Source organism: Leuciscus leuciscus, assembly GCF_965113295.1.
Source record: "Leuciscus leuciscus genome assembly, chromosome: 24".
NCBI lineage: Eukaryota > Metazoa > Chordata > Actinopteri > Cypriniformes > Leuciscidae > Leuciscus > Leuciscus leuciscus.
Window position 1 is genome coordinate 31,501,382 of NC_138723.1, and position 22,951 is coordinate 31,524,332.

At 40.0% G+C, this 22,951-nt stretch overlaps 1 protein-coding gene across 3 annotated transcripts in view; it reads left to right on the forward strand.

Moving 5' to 3' along the window:
• The window catches only part of rfx3 (regulatory factor X, 3 (influences HLA class II expression)), a 49,195-nt gene that overhangs the window by 13,174 nt on the left and 13,070 nt on the right, over positions 1-22,951 (forward strand). Inside the window, exons 2-8 of one of the 3 annotated variants that reach the window (XM_082158638.1) lie at positions 7,616-7,722; positions 9,920-10,011; positions 14,330-14,597; positions 17,653-17,727; positions 18,990-19,171; positions 21,225-21,344; positions 22,275-22,399. In XM_082158638.1, the coding sequence (XP_082014764.1) occupies positions 7,621-7,722; positions 9,920-10,011; positions 14,330-14,597; positions 17,653-17,727; positions 18,990-19,171; positions 21,225-21,344; positions 22,275-22,399 (964 nt within the window). In that variant the 5' untranslated portion in view covers positions 7,616-7,620. The other 2 variants (XM_082158639.1, XM_082158640.1) reach the window with 2 other exon arrangements.

Genomic DNA, 22,951 nt, shown 5'->3' on the forward strand with positions numbered 1-22,951 from the left:
TGCAGAGAGATGAACAGAGGAGTGACGTGGGCCCTCTTGGGCTCGTTGAAGACAAGACGAGCTGCAGCATTCTGGATCATCTGTAGGGGTTTGGTTGCACATGATGGAAGTCCAGCCAGAAGAGCACTGCAGTAGTCCAGCCTAGAGATGACCAGGGCCTGGACGATAAGTTGTGTTGCATGCTCAGTTAGGAAAGGCCTGATCTTCCTGATGTTGTGTAGTGCAAACCTGCATGATCGAGCTGTCTTTGAAATGTGATCTGTGAAGGTCAGCTGGTCATCAAACGTTACTCCAAGATTTCTGACCGATCTTGATGGGGTGATTAATGATGACTCTAGCTGGATGGTGAAGTCGTGCTGTAGAGACGGATTGGCAGGGAGGACGAGAAGCTCAGTCTTTGCCAGGTTGAGCTGCAGGTGATGTTCCTTCATCCATGTGGAGATGTCCGCCAGACAGCTTGAGACCCGTGCAGCTACTGTGGGATCATCTGGTTGAAATGAGAGGAAGAGCTGCGTGTCATCAGCATAGCAGTGGTAGGAAAAACCGTGTGCCTGTATGATGTGTCCCAGTGATGTGGTGTTAGATGGAGAAGAGGAGGGGACCAAGAACTGAACCCTGGGGAACACCTGTGGTCAGCTGATGTGCTCTGGATACCTCGCCTCTCCATGCGACCTTGAAGGACCTACCTGTTAGATAGGACTCAAACCAGTGGAGTGAAGTTCCTGTGATGCCCAGTGCTGAGAGGGTGGACATAAGGATCTGATGATTCACAGTGTCGAAGGCAGCAGACAGATCCAGGAGAATGAGGACTGAAGATTTGGAAGCAGCTTTTGCGATCCGTAGGGCTTCTGTGACTGACAGTAATGCAGTCTCAGTTGAATGCCCTTTCTTGAAGCCAGATTGGTTTACATCCAGCTGGTTGTTTAGAGACAAGAAGGATGTTAGTTGGTTGAAGACAGCTCTTTCAAGTGTCTTCGCAATGAATGGTAGGAGAGAGATAGGTCTGTAATTCTCTACAAATGATGCGTTTAGCGTTGGTTTTTTGAGCAGTGGAGTAACCCGAGCCTGCTTAAATGTTGTAGGGAAGGTGCCAGTATGGAGGGATGAGTTGATGATGTGTGTGAGTGATGGTAGAAGTGTGGGAGAGATGGCTTGTAGAAGGTGTGAGGGGATGGGGTCAAGAGGGCAGGTGGTAGGGTGACTGGAGAAGAGAAGTGTAGATACTTCTTCCTCGGTTAGCGAAGAAAAGGAGGACAGAGGGGTATTGGCTGTGAAAAAAGTAGCAAAAATATATACAACAGAATAAATATACCAAAAAAGAGAAATAAAGAGAAAAGTTTTTGCTTAGGTCTAACACTAGTATTCAGAAATACTCCAGAGACTGAATAAAGTAATCAAATGTAAAATAAAACTGGGTAGTATTTTAGTCCTGACTAAATTAAATACATAGGCTATTAATCCTGATTCCTTAAAATGAAAGCTATGTTTTGTTGTTTTGACAACCAAATGAATGACAGACACATAATGCTGCTGTCCCTTTAAGAGCTCGTGCACGAGTCCTGTGTTCATTATACGGTCACGTGCGATTTATGCTTATTTAAGACATAACCGACTGTGTTTAGAGGATATTCACCAAGACTGAAAATTGACATAATTTTCGCATGTTTTTGACTGTTAAAGCGATATAATCCATGAAAAATAACTTGTGTTACCCGCGAGCTGTGTGTGAGGCGGCTTTACTCTATGTATGTGTGCAGAGAAACATCTCTCAGACAGCGCGCAAGGACCGAATAGTTTAAAATCGCATAAATGTTTAAACTGCTAAGACTTAAAAAGACGTGCAAATGGTAAACTTTAGTTACTCATAATGCAATGCTGGCCCGATTATGCAAGTGACAATTCCGTCTATCCCGACTCCCGAAACGCGAGAGTGTATTATCACCGCCTGCAGCTCTTAACGATTACCTTGTTCAACCCATTTTGAGAGACGACAGACAGAAGACGCAGCACCGCTGAATCACTCACGCTGTTTGTGAAATTGCGTCTCGCAGACAGTTTTAAAATGACTGATTTGATTTTATAATCTGTGTGAATTAATTTACCAATACAACCTACATGCTAAAGTGAATCAATGTTTGCGAGAATTTCCCGCATTATAAGTGGGAGACCTGCGGGAATGATAAAAATTATGCGCCGAAATTCGAGCCCTGATACCCCACAGATATTTTTATATAGCATGTTAAAGTTGTCACTTTTTGAGGGTGAGCAGAAACGCAGTTTTGTGTCTGTTCCTTTAAATGCAAATGAGCTGCTGCTCCCGGCAAAGGGGGCGGAGCTTCAACAGCTCATGTCCTTTTACCTCACACAGACATGCACTGAACAATTCAAAAACTTTTAGCCTTTATGTTCAAACCGGAGTCAGACAATGATGGAGAGACTCAAGAAGAAGTGACAACATGTAGAAGCAACAGGACATTTCTGAATGGTTAGTTGATGAGTTTATGTAGCTTATGTGTAGTTATCTTCAAGTCATTGATTAGCATATTCTGTCTTGATCATCTATAAATCGTGTTCAGGGGCGGGGTTTATGTAAATTCTAGGGTTGGTGATGTCACTAACCCGTGAAGAAGCTTGTGTAGTCTCTACCAGCCGTTTGTTGTAGTCCTTAAAAAGCCATTTCTTTAAAAGCAAATATCTCCCTTTGCTCTGAACTTTGAGCGTCGTAACTTTGCAGATGTTGTTTATGATCAAACAGCAACATTACACACTAACTAAAGTTAGAAAAGTCAAATCATAATCAACCAACCCTTTAAAGTAATAATGCAAATTAAAGCTGCAAGCAGCGATGAAAAGGGCCCTCGCACCCGTGTCACCGCCACCCGGCGCCTTTAGGGAAACAGAGCACAGTGGGCAGTATGTAAATATAGGAGGACTATGTTAAAGTAATTTGTATTTGCCACACTTCCTGCTACCAGCAGGTGGCGCTATTACTATAACCGAATATGAGCATGGTGTTCAGGACAGGACTCTTATCAAACATGTGAAGTTTGGGGCAGATCAGACATTGTACCCCTGAGTTACTGCAGGCTGTCTGTGGTTGCCTAGCAACATCAGAACGGCAAGCAACATTAATATTGAACTTATCTGATGATGCATATATCACCCAGAGGCTGAAATTGGGTGAACGTTTGTCAGGCCACCGAGGGCACATCCTTCGACGAAAACTCGTCGAAAGATTTTCGCAATTTAACGTCACAAAGGCCTTAAGAATACACTCACCAAATTTGAAGAGGATCAGATCAAAACTGTAGGAGGAGTTCGTTAAAGTACAACATCAGGAAATGGCAAAAACTGCACAAAATCTGAGAGAAAGTTAAAAATAGCTGACTTCCTGTTGTGTTTAGGGCTACGCTCCAAGAGACTTTTTTGTAGGTATTGGGTCATTACATGTATGTACCGATTTTCGTACCTGTACGTGAAATGTAGAGCCGGGACAAAATGTAGGGGCAATAATTGAGCTATTTTGCCCCACACAAGTCTGAAACCCATATCACACGTACATTTTCACCACTTCTGAAGCCCGTGCAAAGTTTCATGAGTTTTCGAGCATGTTTAGGCCCTTTAAAAAAGCGATTCACTTTGAAGAAGAAGAAGAAGCAGCGTAATAATAATAATAAACAGAGCAAAAACAATAGGGTCCTCTCACCATCGGTGCTCGGGCCCTAATTATTCCTCAAGCCATCCTAAGGTGTATGAATTGTCTATGACTTTCCTCTTTCATACGAACACAGAGTTGTTTTAAATGATATCCTGGCTCTTCCAAGCTTTGTAATGGCATTAAATAGTGCCTGTGTTTTTTAAAGGTCCCGTTCTTCGTGATCCCATGTTTCAAACTTTAGTTAGTGTGTAATGTTGCTGTTAGAGCATAAATAATATCTGAAAAATTATAAAGCTCAAAGTTCAATGCCAAGCGAGATATTTTATTTAACAGAAGTCGCCTACATCGAACGGCTCGTTTGGACTACATCCCTCTACTTCCTTCTTTAATGACGCCCACAGGAATGCTCCCTCAACTCTACCGAAATTCGTTTATGTACTTGCGCACTTCTTATAACTTACTTTGTTTACTCAGCTCTTACGGTGATTTTCTGAAGTCAAACTGATGCTTCATCTTTTGTGTGATGTACAATAAACTTTATTAAACTCATCAGTATATGTTTGATCATCATTCGGACCTGGTCCGAAACAGCAGACTTGTAGGCTATTAATAAATAATGGATACATACAAGCAGATGACAAATACGTTATAATAACCATAATTAAACTACTAAACTATACCTGTTTCATCTCTATACAGCACTCTGACTCTGTAGGCATTATTGTCCGACTCGAAATGAACACCGTTACTGAGAGTTTCTGATATTATCATCATTCCGTGAGATGAGATTGTCCTGAGAGACTGAGCGCGAGCTCATGAAGCTCCGCCCTCTGGGTCGTCCAGCAGCAGCTTATTTGCATTTAAAGGGCACACACTAAAACAGCACGTTTTTCTGAGCCCCAAAAAATGACAATTTAAACATGCTGTAAAAAATGATCTGTTGGGTATTTTGAGCTGAAACTTCACATACACACTCTGGGGACATCAGAGACTTATTTTACATCTTGTGAAAAGGGGCATAATACAGGACCTTTAAGCTCCAAAAAGCACATCCATCCATCATAAAAGTAATCCATACGCCTCCAGCGGGTTAATAAAGGCCTCCTGAAGAGAAGCGGTGGGTTTGAGTCGAGTTCTAGCGGTAGGGTGACCTCTGACCCGATCCTCTTCTCTTATATCCAAATCCTCTGACATTTTTATTTAAAACTTCTCTTTTTGAGGGCCGTTCACACCAAGACTATAACTATATTTGCGTCCACACCAGCGAACGCTAACGGTCTGTTTCTTCTAAGCTCGCGCGCTGTGGTTTGTGTGTAGAATGTCATGAACATGTTTTTGCTGTTCCTGCTGCATTACAGATATCCTCAGCATGCCATCTCCAGTCAAGCTAGTGCAATCGATCTAATAATCTAACAGAATTTATCTGACGTAGTCAATTTAGTGGAGTAAGACAACACCTAGTCTTTCCACCGCGACTTCAGAGGAAGCAAGACAGTGTTGTGGGAACGAGCGCTGGACACCTGAGGTAAACTTCTCACTGTTTATTCAGACGCTGTGAACAATGGTTTTCCAGATCCATGTTTTTGAGAAGCGGCTCGACTTGTCAAACAGTGCTGGGTTTACCTGGACCTCGGCGATTACCTTCTCCACAATGTCGTCTGTCGCTCTTAAATTAGGGGCTCATCATTTCTCGATATCGTTATAGTTGTGGTAATTCTTTAATATTGAGAATGATTTTTAGAACTAGGCTGTATCTTTATCTTTACCGTTATTGTTATCGTCCTTGGTGTGAACGGGCCGTTAGATTTCTAACTTGTGTCCAGCGTTTTGTTTTGCTCTACATTCGTCAGTTCTCACCTTGGCTTTACGCTACGCCTGGGTCATACATCCTACGTCAGGACATTGAAAAAAACATTCAAACTCCTTTTGAGGCCCATAATCAAAAGAAGGGCATACGGCATTATTACAACACCAGGGTGAGTAAATTAGGAGTTAGTTTTCATTTTGGGCTGAATTATCCCTACACTAAACCAGACTGAAAGTTTAAGTTGAAGCTCTATAACTACTAACTGGAAATAAAAAAAAAAGTAAAACTGAAATTAAAATAAAATAAATTAAACCTAAATAGAAATATTTTAAAAAGATATACAATTTATAAAATGACAAAAGCACAAAACGGAATGAGTAAAAATTAAACAAAATTAACCTAACTAAAAATATATAAATAAAGGTACTTCAAAATATTACACTAAGATGACACTGCGCAGTGTTAGCTGAAACAAAAACCATTAAAACATATATATGAAATAAAACTATTAAAAACGTATTTGATTTGAGCTCATTTTAAATGTAGTTTATGTACTAAAATAAATGGAAACTATAGGCATGTACAAAAACTCAACATTAATCATGAAAACAAATACCAAGTGTCAGATTTACTAAAAGCTTGTGCCAGCGCAAACCCTCTCTTGCCGTTAAAAAACTACTGTCAGGATTAATAATTCATTACATTTATATAGCGCTTTTCTCGGCACTCAAAGCGCTTTACATGAAAGGGGGAATCTCCTCAACCACCACCAATGAGCAGCTCCACCTGATGATGCGACGGCAGCCATACTGCGCCAGAACGCCCACCACACACCAGCTTACTGGTGGAGAGGAGACAGTGATGAAGCCAATCAGTATATGAGGATGATTAGGAGGCCATGATGGACAGAGGCCAAGGGGCAAATTAGTCCAGGACACCGGGGTTACACCCCTTCTCTTTTTTGAAGGACATACTGGGATTTTTAATGACCACAGAGAGTCAGGACCTCGGTTTAACGTCTCATCCGAAGGACGGTGCTCTTTGACAGTATAGTGTCCCCGTCACTACACTGGGGTGTTAGGACCCACACAGACCACAGGGTGAGCGCCCCCTGCTGGCCTCACTAACACCTCTTCCAGCAGCAACCTGGTTTTCTCAGGAGTCTCCCATCCAGGTACTAACCAGGCTCAGCCCTGCTTAGCTTCAGTGGGCAACCAGTCTTGGGCTACAGGGTGATATGGCTGCTGGCTAAAGACTAAAGACACACAGTGAAAAGAGCACTGAAAAGGCGTGGACGGGTTATTTCTGCTGCCGACATTATTGCATATGCATTTGTAGGAGTTTCCCTTTCAGACGCAGTATTTTATGGGAGGAGAGTTTTGAAATGAATCACACTAAAGTTTGCGCTGGTCAGTGTGCTGGTGTTTGTGCCATTATTTACAGCCCCAAAAAACACGTCTTAAACCAGACGCTTCCTGGTAGATTGCATTGGTCATTATGGAGATGATCTGACTGTGTTTGTGTACATTCATCTGCGTGTCGTCAGTAGATCACAAGCAGAACTCTCCAATCCCAGCGGCGCTGTTTTGGAATTGCGCTCTCACGCTAATCTGCCTTGTTTAGTAAAAACTTTAACTAAAATGAGAAAGAAAAAACAACTATATAAAGTAGATTATTTTCCCACTGGTTAATCGACATGTGACATCACCGGTAATACGGTGCCAACAGGGCCAATTCTGGGGCGGATTGCTTGAATTTTGAGTTCATTAGCCTATTATTCTTAATGAAAAACACAACAACAAAACAGTACAATGACAAATACGCTTAAATAGGCGATATTACATTTCACTTTGACACCAGACATTCCTCCATCATCTTCAGCTCCTCACTCTCGTGCTGAACTCTGACTCCTGCTGCTGATCTGTGCTGAGACTCTCGCTCGACTCACAAGTTATTAAGCAGACACCTTCAGTTTTTAATTGTAGTGTCTGCCACGGTGGGCAAGTGAGGTAACTGGTGTTGCTTCTGAACACCAGTAACACCTACTGTTGTAGCAAGCCTCATATAAAGCCACACTGTCCTGCAGTGTGTGAAATGTGGATGGTGTTGTTTCGGAGAGTGTTAATGATGTGATTGTGTGTGTTCCTCAGGCGCCATGCAGACCCCCGAGGCCGGCGCTGACTCCTCGTCCAACACACTCCAGACCAGCGTACCTGTGCAGCCGGCAGTCAGCGGCCAGCAGGGGGCGTCTCAGCAGGTGATACACACACACACACACACACACACACACACACACACACACATGCACACACTCCAGACCAGTGTACCTGTGCAGCCTGCAGTCAGCGGCCAGCAGGGGGCGTCTCAGCAGGTGACACACGCACACACACACACCCACACACACACATACATACACACTCTAGACCAGCGTACCTGTGCAGTCAGCGGCCAGCAGGGGGCGTCTCAGCAGGTGACACACACACACGCACACACACGCACGCACGCACACGCACACTGCAGTGAGTCAAGGGGAAATCAGACGCATTCAGATCACACCAATCTATGTTTCTATGGAATCAACTGGCCAGTCTTAAAGGTGCATTGCGCAACTTTTCATGTTAAAAATACCCGTTTTCTAACCCATACATGCTTAAACAATTGCCTGATGGGCTGAATGAGCCCTTCTCTGATCACTGCGATTGTCTCTATAATCCTGTACAGTAAAATAAATAAGAGGGATTCGGGTCGGAATTTTAGACTGGGCGTGACGTCATGCGCGTTCACGGCACCCTCACCTGGCTATGTCTGGCAGGTTTGTGTATTCGCCGCCATTCTCCGTAGAAGATGGATTCTAAGAGACCGGCTTGTAGTTCATTTCAAACATCAACACAAACTCCACGTAAGATAAAAAAAGAAAACTTTTGTCTAGTGCAACCAAAAGGGCCAAATTGGAGTCAGACAGGCGTCGGACTAAGACGCGAGTAAACATAGGGAAGGCTTTCAACAAATGGAGAGATCTCCGGTCTGCTCTAGGGCTCAAACGGGATCCTCAGTTGGCTTTTTTCTTGATAAAATGGTAAGATATATCCCATTCTCTAATGTCTGATACGGCCAATATATGACAATAAATGACGATGCGTAAAATGTGTAATCCGTGAGCGTGCACACCTCTGGTTGCAGTTTCGCTTGCCGCCAGAGGGGGCATAGTTCTGCAAAAACTCAGAGACTTGCGCAATGCACCTTTAAGGGAAAGTTCACCCAAAAATGTAAATTCTGTCATCATTTACTCGCAATAATGTTGTTTCAAACCTGTATTAGTTTCTCTCTACCGCTGAACACAGAAGAAGAGAGTGAAGAATGTCGGTAATCAAACAGTTGACGGCAACTATGGAAGTCACTGGCTACCGTCAACCGCTCGATTACCAACATTCTTCACTCTCTTCTTCTGTGTTCAGCGGTAGAGAGAAACTAATACAGGTTTGAAACAACATTATTGCGAGTAAATGATGACAGAATTTACATTTTAAATTCTTTTGACAGCTTATGGACTCTTCACGACTGTGACGTGTTTCAACAGTTAAAGGGATAGTTCACTTTGAAATAAAATGTTAGTATGTTTTAGCTTACCTCAAGGGCATCCAAGATGTAGGTGTCTTTTTTTCCGCAGTAGTTTCAATTTTGATTACTGTGATTACTGCGAAACCGTAGCCAATGCGACATCTAGTGTATATATCTATACCCGCCCGCGCTCTCAGATCATTTGGACGCAGCTGTGTTCAAGAAGTAAAAACGATATAAATACTGTTCGTTTTCTCACACAAACCACTCGTTTCGTGTCTTAGGCCATCAATGTGTACTTACGATGGGGAATTGTTTAATTTGGACGATGGAGTATTGTTTTAATTTGGACTCTGTGCTTGCTCTTTGAGACAGTGACCATAGACCTGCATTATATGACTGACAGACAAGAACGGTTTGACCTAAAAATATCAAAATTGAAACTACTGCGGAAAAAAAGACACCTACATCTTGGATGCCCTTGAGGTAAGCTAAAACATACCAAAATTTAATTTCAAAGTGAACTATCCCTTTAATAACATGTAACACTAGTAATGTTTTTTATATTTTCATTCACATAAGATTTTATGTACATTTATAACACTATACTCTGTGTTTTCTTACCTTGGCATTAAGATGCAGCAAACTCTTGCTAATGTCTGAGATCAAACTCAACATCTTTCTCTCGTCTGACTATCGTAATCGATATCCATATTTTCCTCTTTTGTAAAGCAATAGAAACGCTATAATGTATTTTTTTTCCTTTTGCACTATAAAATTGGTGTCTAACAACTTCTGCTTCTGAGACGCATGGAGATGTGAAAGGGTCCATTAGCTGCTAATGAACACACTTCTGTCTTCCTGAGTGTTTATTGAGATGTGATGGTGTGTTTCAGGCGCAGACTGTTCAACAGGTCCAGCATGTGTATCAAGCACAGGTGCAGTACGTTCAGGAGGAGAACAACAGCGTTTACACCAATGGAACCATGTGAGTGTTTCATCTCAAACACATGTTCTCGCATAGGACTTTAAAGGGGTGGTATAATGCCCTTTTCACAAGATGTAAAATAAGTCTCTGATGTCCCCAGAGTGTGTGTGTGAAGGTTTAGCTCAAAATACCCCACAGATATTTTTATATAGCATGTTAAAATTGTCACTTTTTGAGGGTGAGCAAAAACACACCGTTTTTGTGTGTGTCCCTTTAAATGCAAATGAGCTGCTGCTCCCGGCACAGGGGGCGGAGCTTCAAGAGCTGGTGTAATTTTACCTCACACACTTTTAGCCTTTTATGTTCAAACCGGAGTCAGACAATTATGGAGAGACTCAAGAAGAAGTGACAACATGTAGAAGCAACAGGATATTTCTGAATGGTTAGTTGATGAGTTTATGTAGCTGATGTGTAGTTATCTTCTAGACATTGATTAGCATATTCTGCCTTGATAATCTATAAATCGTGTCCGGGGGCGGGGTTTATGTAAATTCTAGGGTTGGTGATGTCACTAACCCGGGAGGAATGTGGTGTAGTCTCTACCAGCCGTTTGTTGTAGTCCTTAAAAAGCGATTTCTGTAAAAGTAAATCTCTCCCTTTGCTTTGAACTTTGAGCGTCGTAACTTTGCAGATGTTGTTTATGCTCAAACAGCAACACTACACACTAACTACAGTTAGAAAAGTCAAATCATAAATCAACCACCCCTTTAAACAGTGCACCTAAAAATGAAATTTCTGTCATAATTTACTCGCCCTCATGTCATTCAAAACCTGTGTGCACTTCTGTCTTCTGTAGAATCACAAAAGATGATATTTAAAATAAAAAAAAGTTTCATACATAGATTCCACATTCAATGCGTCCGCCATCTTGAAACGGTTAACATGACGCTGTTCATCACTCACACTAACAAATCAATGTATTTCAATCGGAAATGGCTGTAAAAACCACAGAGCGGGAAAATCCAGACGAAATATAATGACCTTTCAGAGGCGAGAAGGACATTATATATGATCTGGTTTCATTCCCATTGACTTCCATTGTTCTTTTTTTCAATGGGAAATAGAACTGTTTGGTTACCATTACTCTATCTTACTAGTCATACTAGTTTGGAACAACATGAGGGTGAATAAATGACAGATTTTAAGTGTTTGGGTGAACTATCCCTGTAACGCACGCACATCAAAACAGTGCAAAATAAAGGCCCATTCTCAACAATAACCATAAAGATATAATGTGGTCATACTTATGCACTATTCTATGATGTTTTGTAGTATAATAGTGATTAGTGTGTTCACTCCAAATAGAATAAGTGTGTTTAAATACCCGGATGATGCTCTTAATTAACCCAAAAAATGAAGTGTGTGGTGTCGAACACTTCATGCACTTGACTGTCGTGTTTAGAGGCGAACTGTGCGTCACTGAGACTCGAGGGTGTTCAGTCATCTGAAAATGACCACAAGTATCAACAAGTGGTGAAGACACGGCGAGCTGCATGGCAGAAGACACCTGAAGTGCTTCTGTTCTCTCCTTCATATTTAGACATTAGCTCCGCAAGAAGCCAAGATCTTTTAAATTGGCTATTATAAATAACATGTCATCAGCCGAATGGAGAAAGCATGCATCAGAATGGCAATCAAAAGCAATGTTCTCCATAAAACAGTTATGCTTTGGTGATTTCTGTATCCATGGAAACAGCACTCTCACCTGAAGATGAAAGGATGGGAACTCATCAAAACACGACTTATTATGTTTCTCGAGTCAATTAAAGAAAAGCGTGCGCGCCGATATAGAGATGAACATGCCAGAAATCATTCAAGATTCTTCTCTGTCACTATATGAAGGTACAGCGAAACTGGAGCAATACTTACAGTGCATCACATATACCTGTGCTGACTACACATCTCATTTAAATGAATACAATTTAAGTTGAATTTTAAAGAAACAATACGATACCAATATACAGTACAATACGTCAATAAACAATATGCCATAATCAATACAATGCAAAAACTGTACAAAACAATACACACAAAACCAGTGCAAGCTAGGCGAACGGTCACATGTTGCACAGAAATATAATAACGAGTACTGCATGATATTGCACACAATGAAGGAGAGGTTGTTGCTCTTATCTCTCCTTCATTGTGTGCAATATCATGCACACAAATTTGGATGTCACCAAATTTGAATAGTGTAAACATATAGACACACTGAGATATATGGGGGGTGTTGTTCACCTTATGTGTGACCCTGGACCACAAACCCAGTCTCGAGTCGCACGGGTATATCTGTGGCAATAGCCAACAATACATTGCCTGGGTCAAAATTAAAGATTTTTCTTTTATGCCAAAAATCATGAGGATATTAAGTAAAGATCATGTAATATTTTGATATTTTGTAAATTTCCTACTATAAATATATATAAAAAATATATATTTGTGTGAGTGAATGCAGCACAATCGTGAACATAAATGAACAACTTTAAAGGAGATTTTCTCAATGTTTCGATTTTTCTGCACCCTCAGATTCCAGATTTACAATAGTTGTATCTCGACCAAATATTGTTCTATCATAACAAACCACACATCAATGAAAAGCTTCTTTATTCAGCTTTCAGATGATGTATAAATCTCAATTGCGTGCGTGCGTCCTGGCAGTGTTCAACTCTCGTATGGTGCTGGGGTAGAAACTGTTCTTGAGTCTATTGGTCCGCGATTTGATGGACCTAAAACGTTTATCAGACGGCAATTCAAATAACTGATGTCCCGGATGGAAAGGATCCTTTCAAATATTTCCTGCTCTTCTGAGACAGCGCGCGGTGTAACACCGCCTCCTAACCAGACGCGATAAGATTCCAGCGACAAATAATTTGTCTGTCGACACTAGAAGTGACGCGACTGCGAGATTCGTACAAATCAATCAAAACCCACAGCCAATCAGAACAGCGTGTGGGCGGAGTCTCGCTGCACCAGAGAGTAATCTTGACGGCACTCACAAGGAAATGGATAAGTACATAATCAAACTCACAAATATTACACCATTTAAACATTGTTAAAAATACATAGGCTACTGAGTTACTAAAACAATCTTTGTCAAAGAATACACTTGTTTGTTCACAGTTTGAACGTTCTTGTTTCCATTTGTTTAATTTCAAGATCTGAGGTGAATTATCCACTGTTGCTTTTACTCAACTCAACTCAACTTTATTTATAAAGCACTTTCAACACCACAAGTGGAACCAAAGTGCTGTACAGAAGTTATAAAAGAGAAAATAAAACAAAAACATAAAACCAATGCAAACATTTGACACACAACTTACAAAGCATTATCAAATGCTAAAGAAAACAAATAAGTTAAGCGCACTCTGAAAAACACCCAATGAAGGACACGTTTTTACAGACAGAGGAAGGTCATTCCAGAGCCTTGGAGCTGCAACAGAGAATGCCCGATCACCTTTACATTTTAAACGGGATCGCGGAACCATGAGAAGCAATTGATCATTTGAGCGCAGAGATCTACTGGATTGACAGCGGCTGATTAAATCAGTAACATACTCAGGTGCTATGCCATGCAGAGACTTAAAAACATACAACAACGCTTTATATTGAATTCTGTAGCGTATAGGTAACCAATGTAGTTTAATTAACACCGGAGTAATGTGCTCTCTTTTCTTAGTACCGGTTAAAAGTCTAGCAGCTGAGTTCTGAACGAGTTGCAAACGGGAGAGTGAAGCCTGACTCACACCCAAATACAACACATTGCAATAATCCAAACGGGATGACACAAAGGCATGAACAACCTTCTCCATATCGTCAAAAGAAAGGATAGATTTCAATTTGGATAGTGATCTAAGATGGAAGAAACTATTCTTAACAACAGCATTTATTTGCCGGTCAAATTTAAGCTCCGAGTCAAAAATGACACCAAGGTTCCTCACGCTAGACAGTTTTTTCCCAGGAAACAAATGTTGCTTTTACAGCCACAAAGCTGGAGCACTAAATGATATTCAGAGTCACATGACACGCTTTTAACATTAAATAAAGCACATAAACAGTCCCTGAGATTATCATCGCCACACTTTGTGTTTGTTGTTCCAGTGCGACGTCACAGAAATATAGAAACCGTTTCTAATATAGAATCGTCGCGTGTCGCCGTCGCGTCTGGTTAGGACACACACTCTGATCCACATGGAGAAGAGGTTTTTGGCGTCGTGTGTAGTTACGACACAGTGTAAAGCTCTTTAGGGAAGGTTAAGGGCAGCCAATGATTTGCCAATGAGAGTGTAAAAAGCAGCGCATGTTCTTGTTTTATTGGCAGACGGACGTATTCATATTCAGAACCGCAGCTGTACAACCAGAACAGCGGCGGGAACTACTTCGACACGCAAGGCAGCTCGGGTCAGGTGAGCGCAGTGGTGACCAATCACAGCATGGCTAACAACGGGAACGGGAACGGTGCTCTGGGAATGGGCCTATCAGGAGGCCAGATCATCAGCAGCTCTGGAGCTTATCTGATTGGAGGAAACTCCATGGATGGCTCCGCCCCTCACTCCGCAGCTCAGACCACCAGAGCCTCCCCCGCCACGGTGAGCACCAATCACATCGCACTCATTACACGTAATCATGTAATCAGATTACCTTTTCAAGTAACTAGTAAAGTAACGCATTACTTTTTCAATTCACAACAAAATGTCAGTATTCCTCAGAATGAATGAAAACAGTCAAATGCAATTTCAGAATTTAGGTGAGAAAAAGTAACGCAAAATTGATGTAACGCATTTCTTTTCATAAAACGCAACTAAGTAACGCAATTAGTTACTTTTTTGGGGGAGTAACGCAATGTTGTAATGCATTACTTTTAAAAGTAACTTCCCCAACCCTGCACTTAAAGGGACAGGCACACACCAATCCTCATTTACTGGCGCGACCTCAAGCTGTTCCACACCTGTACGAGTTCATGAACATAATCAGACAGTTGCTGACCCCACTGACCTCCGTAGGACAGATACACAAATACTATGGAAGTCGATAGGAAATGAAACTGTTTGGTTGCCAACGTTCTTCAAAGGGATCTTGAAGAAACTCATACAGGTCTGGAACATCTTACAAGAGAGTAAATGAGGATTTTTGGGTCCCTGTAACCCTCATGCATACCCTCCTGTTGTCTTCCAGTTACTTCACCCGGAGAGGATCTTCTTTTCCCCCAAAATGATAGTTAATACTTATTTGGGATTTTTTTTTTCACCCCTTCTTGTTGCACTTCAAAATAAATCACCAAATATTGGATTCAATCTTTTTGTCAACTTGTTTTCTTTCAATTAGCATCGGTTTTGTATTTATAATAATAATAATAATAATAATACATTTTATCTATATCATCCAAACGTAACACAAATGTCATCTTGGAGAACAACATTAAACAAACAATACTATGATTTACAGTAAGACGCTGGAAGATATAAAATACAAACTTGATGAATGTGCCGTCATTAAAAGGCCGGTTTAAATCACTGAGTTTTATGGCAAGATTTAATTGATTTTTGGAACTGATTAATTGATTGATTGATTTTAGCCCTCATCGATGTGAGCTCATGAAAAGGCAGCCATTTATTCTTTTTTATAAAAACCCAATTTATATTGTGGAAAATTTATATTATAAATATGTGTGAAATAATTTTCCCCCTACAGTTAGACTTATTTAATTTATTGATTAATTTAAATCTTTTTTTATTATTAAAACGTTTTTCTACTCACATTTAATTAATACCACATTATTTCATATTTAATTTTTTTTTTTATTCAGATTAAGTTGTTTTGAGGTGAACTTTTTCTGAGGCGCTTGAGCTCAGATCATCGAGGCGAGATACAGAAACCTGTTCTAGTTGAAAGAAAACAAGCTGCAGAAAAGATTGAACCCAGTAGTTGTCCAACACCAGCATCATGAGAGATTCAGAAGCAGTTTTTAAAAGAACGATCATATTTCTGTGGTAAATCTGAGGGTTAAACTCAGGGGTTAATCTGAGATGTGCTTATGATAATTAAAGCCAGTTTCAAAAATAAATAAAGAGCCTTAAACACACTTTTGACTCAAATACTTCAATTTAATTAATTCATTCAAATGAATTGTCGATCTGAATAATTACACAGGCTGTTACCAATCACAGTAAATTAACGTTTTATGCGATAATGGGTTATTTTTTTACCTTATTTTTATTAATGTGAAAGTAAGCTATTTTCTGTGCGCGTGCATGACTTCAGAGTCATTAGCTGGAGAAGTCAAGTCATGTTTATTTCTACAGCGCTTGATTCAGGACTGATTGTTTCTGAGCAGCTTCACTGTAATAAACAGGAAAATAATGATGCAAACTTCATTAAATATGACATTCGAGTTCTGCTGTAAAGCAGCTCTAAAAAACTATAGTGTTTTTAGTTCAGTAAACGGTAAAACTATTTGCACTAGTTTACAATATAAATATTAAAATATGATCTCAGACAGCATAACGGACTGCTTCTGTACGGCTAAAATAACTGGAAGCTGTTAAAGCTCCTACATTAAAGATTAAGTGGATAGCAGCACGCTCAAATACTGAGTACAATAGTTTGTTTTACTGATCGTTTTCAGCATTAAAAGCACGAGTTTAAATAAAGCAGTGCTGCCTTTTGATTGGTCCAAACCAACGCAGCATGTTTGAGCATCATGTGATGTCTTAAAATATTCCCTATGTAGGGTTCGGAACAGAGCCAATGTACATCTAGGCCTAGATTTCTTTATTATAGGATGTTATGAAGAAGAAGAAAAAAAGTTATATTGCTTCATTAATGTTGTCAACCACCTTAATATTGTTGTTACAATATGTAAATTAACATTTAGTTTATAAAAACTTCTGTATTTTTGTATCCCCGCTCACAGACAGCCGGATCGGGCCCAGTGCATTATGGGTGTTGAGGTTCTCCAACCTTTTTGGGAGCTTCACAGCCCTTTTTCTTTAATCGTGAAGCACTGATGTCTGTGGAGGCTTGTTTCTGCCACCGAATAACACATTTTAAAAGATAATTGCGACTTTTTATCTCACAATTGCAAGATATAAGGTCAGAATTGTAAGATATAAACTCATGATTCTGACTTTATAATACAATTTTGACTTTATAACACACAATTGTGACTCTATATCTCACAATTGTGACTCTATATCTCACAATTCTGACTTTATATCACGCAATTCTGAGATAAAAAGTCGCAATTATCTTTTAAAATGTGTTATTCTGTGGTGGAAACAGGCCTCCACAGATTTCTACAGCACAGACATCCACATTTAATGTTGCCAGCAGTGTATTACACCTTTAATCTCTAAGTCTGTATATGAAGACTTGGCCTCATTATCAGTTTAATATTGCTTAGATGTTCAGCTCTGAGTGAAGGTTTACAGAAGCTGGATCATGAGGACTGTGTGTGTGTGTGTGTGTGTGTGTGTGTGTGTGTGTGTGTGTGTGTGTGTGTGTTGGTGGCTGGGATGCTTTAGTCGGGTCTGTTTCTGCTGCTCATCTCTGGTTTCAGTACAGCTCTCTTTCGCTACTGCCTTCATTTGATTTCCCCTCTTTTTGTTTTGTTCTCCTTTATTCTTTTGCTCTTTGGTCTATCAGATTGAAATGGCGATTGAGACGCTCCAAAAGTCTGAAGGTTTATCCAGTCAGAGAAGTTCGCTGCTCAACAGCCATGTAAGTTGCAAACACGCACAGCTTGGCTTTGCACGTCTCCTAGCGTTCTGCTTCGGTACTTTACGCTTTTCTCTGTCTCTACGGGTTACTCGCTCGCTCTCTCTCACTTTCTTTCTTAAGGTCGTTCACACCAAGGAGATTAATGATCACGCAAGTCCACGGCACAACGATAGCAACAGAGATATCACTTGGAATCACTTTCAGAACTTTAGTTTTTCCAGCTGATGAACGATAAAAACACTGACAGCCAATCAGAATCCATCCTGCTTTAACGAGGTCCAGCATTTAAAGCGACAGACGATGATTTTCATCTGAAATCAAACGTTATAGGCTATTTCACAATCAAAATAACTCCATCTAACATCCAAGTTATATGCATTTAAGTATCTGTTAATTGCAAATTTATGCATTTTCCTAAAACTATATATTGTTAGTTTAACATATATAGACATAATTATGTAATTGTACATAACTGAAAAGGAGAGTGATAGTGTCACCTTAAATTGTTCATTATGGCTTTTCTTTTTGTGTGGAAAACTGCTTATGTATTATAAAATTAAATGCATAGAATTGAGTGTCAAACGTTTGTATTTAATAAAATGTTTGATATGCAGATGTAAAGTGAACACCGAGAACTTGATCTTATTAGATAAAACACGTGTGGTCAGTTTCCCTCTGGGGACATTTGCAGTTGGAAAAAAGGGTAAAATATCAATATATTTTATTGCAAATTTATCGTATATCGTAGCATGGCTTAAAAATCATGCTAATATCGTATAATGGAGCCTCTGGTGATTCTAGACACTAATGTTTCGTTATCGTCATCGTTCTTGGTGTGAACGGGCCGTTATACTGTGCCGTTTAAAAGAGTCACATGATCAATAACACTCATTTACTTCACAACATTTCTTTGCATTCTTTAAATTCGATACAAAAAACAATCTTAAAAATGTTTATTTCCAGATTTTCAGACTCAGACTTTTTAAATGGCACCGTATTTATTAGGTCATGCAAGTTCTATTTTAGTGTAAAGTTTGTTTTTTTGTTATTTTTTCATGAATGGACTTTTATGTTAAATATTGCAAGATGTTCAGTGATTTGTTCTGAGGTTATAGGTCACGCACCGATTAAACACACCAGGATAGATCAACGTCATTCCAAAACCTGTGACTTCCTTTCTTCCGTAGAAACTCGAGATGCAGTTTCATTAAGGAAGTGTAAAGTGTGAGTTTATGTGACGTGTTTAGCGGTGTTGTTCACAGCTGCAGTGGCTGCTGGATAACTACGAGACGGCTGAGGGCGTGAGTCTGCCCCGATCCACCCTGTACAACCACTACCTGCGCCACTGTCAGGAGCAGAAGCTGGACCCGGTCAACGCCGCGTCCTTCGGGAAGCTCATCCGCTCCATCTTCATGGGCCTGCGGACCCGGCGCCTGGGAACCCGGTAACAGCTCCAGCTCTCCTCATCAACACTAGGGCTGGGCAGAAACACACACTTTACAGAATGTGGTCGATTCAAAATCGATTCTCAAAGGCCACGAATCATTTTTTCTTCTTCCATATTTATCTATCTGCTAGTGCTGGACGGCATGACCAAAAATCCATATCATGGTATTTTTCTAAATTATACCGATTTCACGGTATATGAGGGTTAGGGATGCACGATATATCGACCACATATCGATATCGGCCAATAAATTGTCATTTTTAATGTTATCTTTATCGATAAAGAATGTAATAAAGATACAATGGACATCTCGAAGGGCATTAACCCGCTTATACCATGGTCACTTGCCAAATAACACATTTTTAAAACATTAGTTTATATTTTAATTAGTTTTACAATCGAAATCTTAAGTTTTTACAAACAATAACTTGGTTTCCCTGGTTACGCCTGACGGTTTATTTAGCAACCGGAGATATTTATAGTCCGCTCAGCTCGTAGAAGCCTTCAGTTTACTGCCAGTTGCTATGGTTACTCACAGCTGATGTAGCCAGCGCATTTAGTAAACAGTCAGTTTCACCAGAACTCCTTTACTAGGTGTCCTCTATCACTTTTTAATGGACACCCTGCAGCCAATCAGAATCGAGTATTCACCCAGACCATGGTATATATATATGAGGGTTAGGGATGCACGATATATATCGACCACATATCGATATCGGCCGATAAATGGTCATTTTTAATGTTATCTTTATCGATCCGATAAGAAAATTTGTCCGATATATTAAAGCCGTTAAAAGTGATTATTTTTACTTCCTTCAGCTGAGACTCTTCAGATGCGATCTGTTCACCATGATGGGTTTGAATTGCTTGATATGATTGGAATCACTTCGAAAAGGAAGATATAGTTCAGTGCGCAAATCTGTCATATAAGCTTAATATCATTATAATGAGAACACGACTGTAAAAGAATGTTGTGAACTCTTGTTCGCCAGTGTTTCAGCACGACGAGCGCGTTGTGGCGGTAATAGCGTGTCTATGGAGTCAAGCCTTCATGACAATCACAGTCAAGTTCTCGAGCATTCGCAGCATTTTGTGCCATTGTAAGTTGTAATATGTTTGTTTATCTGATTAATCTCATATAGGATGCGTTTGGTTGCGGTAATGATGCAGTAAAGCGCTTCATTGCACCGGTGATCATCTTTATCTCTAGCGTGCGCAGCTCAAACAGCAATGCACATTAATAACTATGATTGGGACCGTTATATATATGCCATTATTATGAGAACACTATTGTAATAAAATTAATTATCTGGGTTTAGTTGCCATTTCAGCGCGTTGTCGTGGGAATAGCACGTCTAGAACAGGGGTTGCACGTTCTGACCAGCACAGTCAAGTTCGCTCGTGCATTCACGTCATTTTGGGCAGATATAAGTCGTCATATTAAGTTTATGTAATATAAATATCTGATTAATCTCATATAGGATGCGTTTCGTTGAGTTAAATAACCCGCTAGAAAAGTCCTTCAGTTTACGAGTATTTGTTCTCTTCAGCTTCAGCTTCAGCGCGATCAAACATCAATGCAGAACATTAACAGCTATGATTGGGACTGTCGTATCATTAAAATTGTACGCAGCCTCTGTTACAGCTAATGCTGTGAGATTTTATGCTTGTTTTATCTTAAACATAAAATAACCTGATCCTGTTTGATCAAGGCGTGCGACTATTCTGACTCGTCCAATTTTCAGCATTAATTTTTCATCTTGCATCAAAATCCTGTCCATTCATTGTATGCTTTTGAAATAAAGATTTGGGTTCTGTTTTAATGTACCTAAAATAAAAAGAGTTTAATATACAGGTTTGTGGCTCTTAAATTCTTTTTTATAAATTAACCACTTGTAAACTTATGTTCACTGCTCTTTTTTATAAATATAGGATTTGTATTAAATCTATATTCATTGAGTCGAATCAAAATCGACTCGAATCGGAACATCTGAATCGATACCCAGCCCTAATCAACACATGTTGTCTTGTTTTCTCTTCTTGAGTTTAGAGGGAACTCGAAGTATCATTATTACGGGATCCGTGTGAAACCGGACTCTCCTCTGAACCGGTTGCAGGAGGACATGCAGTACATGGCGCTGAGACAGCAGCCCGTCCAGCAGAAGCAGAGGTTAGTCTCGTCTCCATCGAGCTGCAGCATATGTGCAGTTTCTGCTGTTTATTTCAGTCCCCCTGTAGTCAATCATTTCTATTAAATAGAAATGTATTCAATTATTTGTATTAGTATTAGTATTGTATTAGTATTATTAAATGTTTGTATTATTTTGTGAAGCGACCTTGGGTTCTTGAAAGGCGCTATAAAAAATAAACATTATTATTATTATTTCATCCCTTAAAACTCATCTTTGATCACCAAAATGACATATTTAAACTTTTTTCCTTGAAAAAAATGTTTTCATGCCTTAAAATATCTTGAATGTAACTCGACACCCTCGCCTCATTTAGTATACGCGGCTCTATGAATATGCAAATGAGCCCCACCTCCACTCACTCAGCTCAGAGATCCACTGGTTGACGATCACACGTTGATCTGATTGGTTACAAGGTAGTTTGTGACGTCAGAAACACCAGCGATTTCAAAGCGTGTGTTTGAGACTGTCTTTGGTTCACTGCAGTTTTAAGGAGGAAATACTCAGCAATGCTGTCGACTTATGAAAGTTTGGAATAATGCATTTATTTGATCAGAAATAAAGTAAAAACAGTGAAATAATACAAATGTTATTCCAATGTAAAGCAGCTGTTTTCTATGTGAAGAATCCTGAAAAATAAAGTGTATCATGGTTTCCATAAAAATATTAATCATAAATGTTTCTTGAGCATCAAATCCTCATATTAGAATGATTTGTGAAGGATCATGTGACACTGAAGACTGGAGTAATGATGCTGAAAATTCAGCTTTGATCACAGGAATAAATTACACTTTACTAGATATTCACATAGAAAACAGATGATTTACATTGGAATAATATTTTCGGAATCAAACATTTGGCCGGTAGTGAAGTCATCGGCTCATCACGCATCTCTTTTGTCCCGTCTCCAGGTTCAAGCCAGTGCAGAAGATGGACAGTGTTTCGGGGGAGAGTTTCTCCAGCGGGGGGCAACACACACCCAGCGCAGCGGAGCAAACCTTCATCGCTCAGAGCCAACACCACCAGCAGTTCCTGGGTAAACCACACACACACACACACACACACACACACACACCTCGAGCTCACATCATGTCTTAGAGCTGATCTGGGGTGTGTTTCCCGTACACCGCCGTAACTCTGTACTGACAGCACTCCAAATTTACAAAAAAATTTGCTCAATGTTAAAATTGACCGGAGTTCTCCTTTAACGCTTGATGTTTTGCTATAAACTACAGACATGCATCTGAGGAATATTTCTTATTTCTCTGAGTTATTTCCAGATTCAATCGTAGTCTCGTTCTTACACTCGAGCTCGTTCACACATGCTACACTTCAAATCTCTCAACAAACTAAAAGACGTAAATGACATTTGTATGTACTCTAAATAAAAGGCACAGGTTGTCCTGAATGCCAGCTTGATTATTCTGCTCAAGATGAGGATTTATTGAGTCATGAAAAGGTCGAGATCTAGATCTGTTGTTCCGAACACAACTCTGCGATGATGTTTGCGAATGTTCGTTGGAACGATGGTTTCGGGAAACACAGACTCGTTGAACTGCTGATAACGACAGAACTTGTGAACGATGCT